This window comes from Tupaia chinensis, unplaced genomic scaffold, assembly GCF_000334495.1.
Source record: "Tupaia chinensis unplaced genomic scaffold, TupChi_1.0 Scaffold000532_1, whole genome shotgun sequence".
Classification (NCBI taxonomy): Eukaryota; Metazoa; Chordata; class Mammalia; order Scandentia; family Tupaiidae; genus Tupaia; species Tupaia belangeri.
The window spans coordinates 8,851,003-8,860,693 of record NW_006160045.1 but is presented as its reverse complement, the minus strand read 5'-3'; the positions used below and the strand labels follow the sequence as shown (position 1 = coordinate 8,860,693).

General features: G+C 35.9%; 1 protein-coding gene across 5 annotated transcripts in view; it reads right to left on the bottom strand.

Annotated features, from left to right (window-relative positions):
* Positions 1-2,656: 2,656 nt before the first annotated feature.
* The window catches only part of ENAH (ENAH actin regulator), a gene marked incomplete at its 5' end in the record, with an annotated part of 71,175 nt that continues 64,140 nt past the window's right edge, over positions 2,657-9,691 (bottom strand). For 4 of the 5 annotated variants that reach the window (XM_014591120.2, XM_014591121.2, XM_014591122.2 and 1 more), the window contains 3 exon segments: positions 2,657-3,073; positions 4,205-4,262; positions 5,960-6,038. In XM_014591120.2, the coding sequence (XP_014446606.1) occupies positions 3,036-3,073; positions 4,205-4,262; positions 5,960-6,038 (175 nt within the window). 5 annotated transcript variants of the gene reach the window in all.

The following is a 9,691-nucleotide window of genomic DNA, read 5'->3' as shown; positions in this document are numbered from 1 at the left end:
TTAAAAGGTGTTCTTCACATCCCATGTAACTTATTTTAGAAGTAACACATTATTTCAGAAGATTATCTAAGTGTCACAAACAAGCAACATGTATATACTGCAATTTTATTTCAATCGCACAAACGAAGTTAGCGTGTAGGAAATTTAAATGAGACAATTACGGTAAAAACAGCAGAGAACTGAAGAACCTAAAAAAGCAGCACACCTAAAGCATGAAAATTCAACATTCATTAGTTTCAGCTTCGGTTTTGATTGACACTTGATGCTTTGCAAATTCAAACAAACTTTGAAATCATGACTATTCTGGAGAGATTTCAGCACCAGCGCTAAGATTTGTACATTCAGTTTGTTCGCAATGGACTTGTCAGCCATTTACATAGTGTATAGTACAGACGCGTCACAGGTCAGATCACAGTGTTGAGGAAAGCAGTACCTTCCGTAATGAGAAAGGACCCCCTAAACTGTACCCAGCTTAAGACACCCAATGTACAAGAGCACAAAAACCATTGTAAGAATGTGGTTCCAAGAACAGAGTTTTTGATAAGGAAAATAACTTAAGCTTCTGTTTGCCATTTGGATTACTGAAATCTCTAACAATGACATCGCGGTCATGTATGACAGCAAATGTATACGATACTTCAATCAAACTTCTTGGAAAAAACACATTTAGCAAATCTGAGATAATGCAACATGATGGAAAGTATAGCATGGTTCAACACTGGTTTGTTTTTTCCATTCTATACAGACGTTATATTAATATTAGACCAAGGCACAAAACGTTTAGTGCATAAACCAGTTTCTTTTAAGATTTAGCATTTCATTTTAGTCTTCTATCTTACTTTGGACCACTTGTACCCAGTACTCTACCTGCTATAGACTGTTTAACTTACCCAACAAAATCAAACGTGATTTCTGACCAGATTTATAGAGGACATAAATGTTTATATTGCCAAAGTGTTTGGGTAACCAAAGGTACAATAATAAAGATGAAAATGCCACCTATTTCTTTTCAAAAATAGCACTTTATAAGCTTGTTGCTTCTTTAATGCCTTTATGACTATAGTGTGACAATGAATACTAAATAGAAAGAAAAACTGTGTAGTCAAATTATGGTAGCTCATCCACCACAATTAAATCTAAAAATGAAGTTTCTACAGAAACAGGAACTATATTAACAAGGAAAAAAAAATATTCCCTCATTCAAACTTCTCTGTAGTGGTAATGACGGCAAACCTGCAGCATTTAAAAAACTATGCTATCAACAAGCTTTACTTTATGAACTGAGATGTACGAAATTTAGAAAGCAGATGAAAGTGGATTATTTCTTCAAAATCTTAGTAAAACTTCTGAAAATCAAATATGGCACATAACAACTCAAGCATAAATCAAGATGGAGAGCCTGGAGATATTTTTGATTTCCTAAATTTTCCAAAAAGTTATCACTGCAACATAGAGGATTTCTCCCTTTTTGAATCTTTATCAGTTTCAAAAAGAAAAGGGAGTAGATTACATACGCACAGCACACACACACACACGCACACGCATACACACACACACACACACACACACACACACACAGTGGTAGGTAGAGTATCTAATTCCTTCTTCCCACCACATAAGTCTCATTTTATTAACAGAAAACTGCAGAACTCTTCATTGGTTTCCCTTTATCTAAGGATTTCTGTGACCTTACTTGCTGCCATCATTGTGACTTATTTCAACATAACAAAATTCAAAAGCAGCTTCATTGTCAGGAACACATACCTGAACACCTGTGTGAGTGCAGGGGCACCTAAGTGATAATAACTGCCAGATTCAGTGATCGAACTTCTGAGTCCCACAGTAAGAGGTGACTCCTGTGAAGCTCAGAGTCATGTTTCAGACCATGGAAATTACTGAAGTTAAAATACAAATAGCCGAAGACATGATGTAAAGGCTAAGTACTTGGTTTTGTTAACATATTTACCAATTAAAGTCACAAAATATTTCTCATTATTTTCATGCACGTAAGTGAGAAAAAGATAGTGCAGAAATTAACTGTAAATAAAAAATTATTCCTTCCCTTCCTCCCACTCCCCTTTACTCTACAAAATGTATTCCCTGGGACTAGGCCTTGAAAAGGCCACTACGTATTGGCATGGCATGCATTACGGTCTGCAATTAAAAAAGCTAACTTCGTGGTGACTGTAATTACATTATAAAAATGTCCACATGCATAAATCTAAAAAAGGTTGAAAACCTACAAGTAAATCTACAATATATTGTTTTACATTTGACCACTGGTTTGAGTTATGTAGAAGTCATAGATTTGGTAAAGCATTGTAACAATTTAGGAAGGCATCTAAATCTTTAAATTCTGGATGAATTTTGTTGTAATCTACAAAATTGCATGAAGGCTAACTTGAGAGACTTCCTATCATTCTAAAATTCCTCAAGCTGGACAAATCATTTTTAGGACACTTTCTTATAAATATCACCCTTTGAAAGCAAATACAATTTCAGTTGTTCTGCATTTTATAATCTTGACCTACACAGGGCTGATCTCAGTTATTCATGGAATATCAAATATGATAGGAAGACAAACCTGAGAGAAACATTTACAATACAATAGCATAACTTGCTTATTCTTCATCAGCAATCTCTGAAAAAAAAAAACTTAAGCCTTTCTCCTCTTTATTTAGCAATGGATTGTGGAAAATGTGCGATTTTATCTTGACATGAAAATATTTCAATGCACAATCTTGCCTGATGGGTTTAGTATTCTCTGCATAACTGTTACAGGAACTCTCACACAACTCTCTTCCATCCGATTTTAAAGGTCAGAAAAAAGCAGCAAACTGGGAGGGAAACAGCTTATCACCAGAGTTATGTCTGTAGGCCTTCAGAGTAGGTCGGTTTTTCCCTCCTTCTGACAAATGTTTGTCTCCATTTTCTTCTTACAGCTCTCAAAATGTAGGGGTTTGTTGTTAATAGTTGTTGTTTGCAGGAACTTTTTTTTCTCCAGATTAAAGTCCTATTTTTCCTTATTTTTTTCTCTATGCAGTATTTGACTTGCTCAGTTCCTGCCTGATTGCTGGATGGAAAAGAATCAAGTTTTGAAAGTAAGCATAATTATGAAGTGAAATAAACGGTGACTTCATTCTTAAGAAATCTTGAAAATTGTGTTAAAACTCACACTAATGAGGATAGTTTATTGACTTTGAATCCTTCATTGCACAGGTTATTTAATATTACAAAGATACTAATACTATGGATCATATTATGAGAAAGTAAGCCCTTACTTTAAGTGAACATAAACTGGACATTTTTTAATATTAATTTTTTTAAAAATAGCAACTCTCTTTTTTTTTAGTTGCCAGAGGGCATATACATATACACACACCAGAGTGAGTGAGAGAGGGAGAGAGAGAGGGAGAAAGTAGGCCCAATACAGTGTGTTAAGGTCACAATCCCTTCTCTTCCTTTTCTCCCTCCTGTCAGGATTTTGGGTGCACACACATACTTGTACCCAGTGTGTCTTTTAAGTGTTGGGGCCAGGACTCAAACCACAGTCAACCTCAAAAATAGCTATTTTTCAAATAATTAAGTAATTATTTAATTTATTATTTTTTTTGGAGAGGTTTTTTTTGCTATAGGGCGCGTGCACTTACCAGACAGACAGCGACAGAGAGAAAGCGAGAAATCACCCCCCAGGGGGATGGCCACGCTGCAACCCCTTCTCCTCCATTCTCCTCTTGGGATCTTGGGCACACACGTACCCAGTGTGAGTTTTAAGCCACTGGGTCTGGGATGCGAACCACGGTCGACTACATGGGAGTCCAGTGACATAGCCATTACGCTAACTGCTGGTCCCCACATTAATTAATTTTGTAAAAGATTTTACTATAGGGTTTGTGTGCTTGCCAGAGACAAAACAGAGAAAGGGACAGCAAGAAACTACTCCCCAGAGGGGATGGCCCCACTGCAATTCCTTCTCCTCCACTCTCCTCTCAGGATTCTGGGTGTACTCATGTGCGCGTGTACACAAACACACGCACACACACATCCAGCATGATTCTCAAGTCATCAGGTCCAGGACTTGAACTGAGGAGAGCTGGCCATAATAGGACCCAGAGCCGCAACCTCCACACCACCTGCCAGCCCTCTGCGCGCAGATGTGAGTCTGAATGGCTATTCTTAAATGTTAGTAAATTTGCTCACTTACCATCAATAAGCTCTTCTTTTAGCTTTGTTAATTCTTTTCTCATTTCTTCTAAAATATCCTAAAGTAGCAGAGAAAAACATATAGAAAAAAAAAATTACTGCTAAAGAGATTCTAATTCACATAAATTTTAAGAATGTTATGAAATATGACGTGTGGTCTCCAGAATCACAATTCTTTCTTTATAAGACTGGCCTTGGTCAACTGTTTTAATATTCTTCCCTTTCCAAGCTTTCCTTATTCTACCCTAGTAAGATATAAAATAGAATGCTTTTGAAACTTAAATAATGACTGTCATCCAGTGAAAGGTATGATTCAGATAGCTTCTAGAAAAGGTAATAGCTCTGCTTTTCATCTAGTCCTCTGACAGCAGCCGAAGAGGTGATGCCTAAGTAAGTTTCCAGGAGGAAGACGTTACAGTACACTGGACTATCCTTGGCAAACTTGTCGTCTGGCTTGATGCACGGGAATTTATACCAATCACCACAGCTGCCAAACCAAATTTCAAGAAATCCAAGATTTAGCATGAAGAAAACAATGGGTAATAACCCATGAGTAATTTTTAAACACTGAAATATTATTCTACGAATATTACATGAAATAAAACATTGATTTTTGACCGTCTCTTTGCACATTCCTTTTTTAACACTGCTGCTAGAAAAGGTTAAAATGTGCACGGCCAGCACCGTACTCCTAGTGATCGGTGATGCTCGGACCCTCCCTCCAGAGCTGTGGGTTCAAAGCTAAAAGGGCTACGACAAAGTTTTACAATGTTAATTTTTAACAGCTATGTTTTAGAAGGGTTAAATTATGTAACTTTGTTTAATATTGTATACCTCAGGAAAAATTAAATTGCTGTTAAGGTTCTTTTTTCTTTTTAATAAGAAAGCTTTCTATGTTTAAAATAAGGTAGAAAACTATGAATTAGTTTAGTGCCTTCATTTTACCAATAAAGAAACTAAGGCACAGAAGTTATTATATGGACTAACAGATAGCACTTTTCAAATCAATCTTTAAATCATTCATAAAATCAACTGTACCTAAAATTGTTTTGATAAAATTGAGAATGGTACACATCTGTTTTGTTACCTATTTCATCTAACGTGGGCAAGTGTTCATAATTCAATACTACTAAGTATTCTAAGCTATGGCTCCCTGATGGCTGCAGAACCTCCACTGCCCAACCTACATTCGTGCACTTCTATAGTATTTCTTTGGATAAGTTCCTAGAAGTGAAGTCACTAGGTTCAAAGGCAAGACATGCATTTTTACAGCTTTTGATTTGTTTCATCAAACTGTTTTCTAAAAAACAGAAGTACACAAGAGTGCCTATTTCCTCACATTCTTGCCAAAATCAGATTTGTTCGGTTCGGCTTTACCAAAAGGTACCTTTGTGAGTGTGGACCATGCACTTACACGTTTAAGTTTTATACCACAGTTCTGAACCAGGGAACCACCCCCTACCACTCTGGTACATTACACAAATTCACTGAACCAGAAATGAGGATTTGAAGGAAGCAGTATGTAGAACCTAGTCCAATTTTGTTTACAATTTGAGTAATAAAAATATTCTAATGAACATTCTCTTTAAACACATCACAATCCATATCAAATACACGTAGAACCTAGTCAAATTCTGTTTACAATTTGAGTAATGAAAATGTTCTAATGAGCGTTCTCTTTAAACACATCACAATCCATGCCAAATCTACTGAGCATACACATACAAGTAAAGGAAAGCTGCCGCCAAGCACCCACCTGTTTCAGCCTATCATAGTCGAGTCCTTCTGTCTGAACTCCATTGGCACTGGGCTGTGATGAGGGTGCAGATTTTGGTCTGTAGAAATGAAATTTCCAATATAGGTAAACTTTATGATGCTTAATGATTTCCAAATAATTGCAAATTTACCAAACCAACACCAGATTTAATCCTTCAATTAAAAATTCATTTTGTTAAACAGTTAATTGTCAAAATTGTAGAGTTGATTAGAACATAAAACAGAACATATTTTTCACTTTTCTCAGTATCTTCAGTTGTTTATAAAGAAGCCAGAAAAGGGTGATGTGGTGGCAAGACGTCTCCAGGAGAGCAGAAGATAGCATTCTCTGGGTGTGAGGCAGGTAACATGTGGCATGTTGACCGATACAGTGAGGAAGAGGCCAGCTGAAACGACCCAGGCCCAAATAACACAATCCTGTTTTCTCCTTTTGGAATTTTACATTGTCTACTAAATACCTGACACACCAATGGAAGAAAAAAAAAATAACTAACTAGTTTATATAACATAAATCAGTTTACAAATTCTAAGCCTTGGTTTGTAGGAAGGAAACAACAGGCATATTTTTTGTATACATTTTATTTCTTTTTTTTTTTTATTTTTCTGAATTTACTTATCTATTTATTTGTTGTGATTTTCAAACTGCTGGGTCTGGGACTTGAACCATAGTCTGTCATGCGGGAATCGAGCTTAATCATCCCACCACTTGCTGGCCCCCATTTTATTCCATTTCAACCATCAAAATAAACTAGAATTTGACAAAATTACTATTAGGTTAGAAATATATTCATATCCAACTGACTATGTGACTATTTCCCCATGAAGTATTAAAAAAAAATTTTTTAAGAGAGATTTTTACTACAGGGCACATGCACTTGCCAGAGAGACAGAAAGCGAGAAATCACCCACCAGGAAGGATGGCAACACCACAATCTCTTCTTCATTCTTCGCTTGGGATTTGGGGCATGCACGCACATACACCCAGCATGAGTTTTAAGTCACCGGGTTGGGACTCAAACCGTGGTCCCCACCATCTGCTGGTCTACCCCATGGAGTTTTTAAGGAGACATCATCTAAATGGTGTATTTCAGGATAACTATACTTCATAAAATTGTTTTCAAAAAGGAAATGCCAGACAAAAGGGTCAATTATTATAGCCCACATGGCCAAATGAGGTTCAAATCCTAGCCTTGATGGCCTGAAAATCACATTGGTCAGGTGTGTATGTTCCCCAAATCCCAAAGGAAGGAGAAATGGAGAAGGGACTGCAGTGTGACCGTGCCCCACTGTGGGGTTCTTTCTCCCTCTCCCACTCTCTGGATTGCACATGCAATCTGCCAAATTTGGGGGAAAAAATAAAAGTTGAGTTACTATTAAAAATTTTACATGAAGAAATATGTCTTAGGGATTAAGTATATTTTAAGCAAGTTTCAACACCAAATAAATCAGCCATGGCTTTCCCTGCAATTCTGGCAATAAGAGAAAATCCTCAGTAGAAAACTTAAAAAGTTTTAACTGGGTACTCGCTTAAGTTCTGCTTTATTCTAATAAGTGGCCATTCTTTAAGGGCCAAAAATTAGTGCAATCTGAAACCAATATCTGCATCACATATTCTATTTTGCAGAGTACCAATTTTCAAAGATATAATTTTATAAATCTTATAAGACATAATAATTCCAACCCATAGACACTGTTCATGAAGATAAAATACTGAGTTAATCTCCTTTAAAATCAAAACACAGTACTGCTTAAAAGACTGTTATAAAGCAAGGCAATCCATTTTACTTTAGTAAGTATCTGCTGCTATGTTTATATGAAGAAAGGAAAAACAGTAACTTTTCAGGAAACTTCATTCACTAAGCACTGAGGTAGGCACGGCAGGTGATAAGATTTGTCACACCCGTCCTTTCCTCTTAGGAGGCTACGCTGTCATACTTCTACTGAAAAGACTGCTTAATTCTGTAAATCACTTAAGATGCACTGAGACGCATAATATGTAAGTCATGGGGCTCTGCGTAGAGTTAGGTCGAGCAAACATTCTTAACTGCAATTCATAGACTAATGCTAGACCTGTTCTCTAGAACTAAACGATTAATTACTCTGCCTTTACCTTTCACATTTAAGGGGTACAACTAGACAGCTGCTTTTTCAAATTAAAATTTTTGAAATTCACATGAAAAACTACAGCCTGTTACTTAATGGAGCAGTGTGTTATATCCACATTTACTAAACAATGCAAAAATTATTATTGTTATATAATATGTAACTGTTGAAACATGCAACTTTTTAAAAATTTAATTCATGCTAACATGCAATCCATCACCACCACCACCATCACCACCACCATGATAATTACTAAAGGGGGGAACTTTTCATACTGAAGGAAAGAAGTAATCACCACTTTTTTAAAAAGAAAAAAAAAAGTTGATGAACAGCATTTTCCCAAGGGGCACTACATGTTAAAATGGCGAGATAATTGAGAAGATTTATTGTGGAAAACCTAATTATTAAATGCTATTTTTATCTTTATACACCAGTAAATTTTATAAGTAAGTGTTTTACTGAGAATAACATAAACCACCTGAAAAAGAGCAGAAAAAACTATTTCAGAACTGCACTATAAGTATTTTATGGAGACTGGCTGACAACTTACATTTTGATCATGAATGGCATGAAAATAATTTTAGCAAAGAATACGGCCAAAGAGTCTAATTATAGAACTCCCCACTCACGACTATAGATACTCCCTCTGTATGCTATTTAATTCATGCTCTCAACTAGGCTTGATGAGTATTCTGAAAAACAGATGCATAGGATAACAGTATACTTTAGTTACTTCTGAACTATGGATTTTCACATAGATAACTGAGAACAAAATATGAGCGTTCCTCAAGGATCGTCTCACTTTATGAGATGTTTGTCTACAGAATAACTCCACCACAATATTTAAGTCCCAATCCTGTCAAATTCTACAAAATCCTACAAAAGCATCTGAGGATTTTTAATCGTCAGTTTTTTAATTAGGAAGACATTACATGGTTCACATTTTAGGTTTTCTTAATTGAAAAATGGTATACTAAGGCTCCATCTAGAAAATAATCCGTGTAGGATGTTAGGTTGTTAAAGATAACTCAGTTTACTACAAAGTATATGGGAAACGAACCTTTTCCTTGAAGAATGAATTATCCACAATTATGGCTATCTTTTGCTGTCCTTTTTAAAAGCCTGTCTTGTAATCATAGAGAATAGATTTTTAGAAGAAAATGCTAAAGGTACGAATAGCCTAGATAATAAATGTGGCCCTGGAGTTCCTTCAGTTTTTAATGTTTACCATTGATATTTATCCTAATCCAACTAGGGTGAAGGCAAGACTTTAAGGATTCAAAATAAAGCTAAAAACAAAAGATTCAATCTTCTTCAATATCTCCCTTGTGGTGATTACCAATCCAGGTAGAAAAAGCTCGACCCTATCCTGAACGTGTTATTTAAAAGTCTCAAATCACAAAGTCACAGCAGGATGATACCTGTGTAATGAATCATAGGACCTGTTGTCAAAAACAATCTGATTTTTCCTTGGAGAATCCCGTCTATGAAGGGGAAAAACCATTTAAACGGTATACAATAAAACTTGCAAAAATTAATTCTCATTATGTTATGGTTTCATAGGTTTTTAGTTACAGCAAATAAAACAAAAACTAAAGGAGTCTATTAA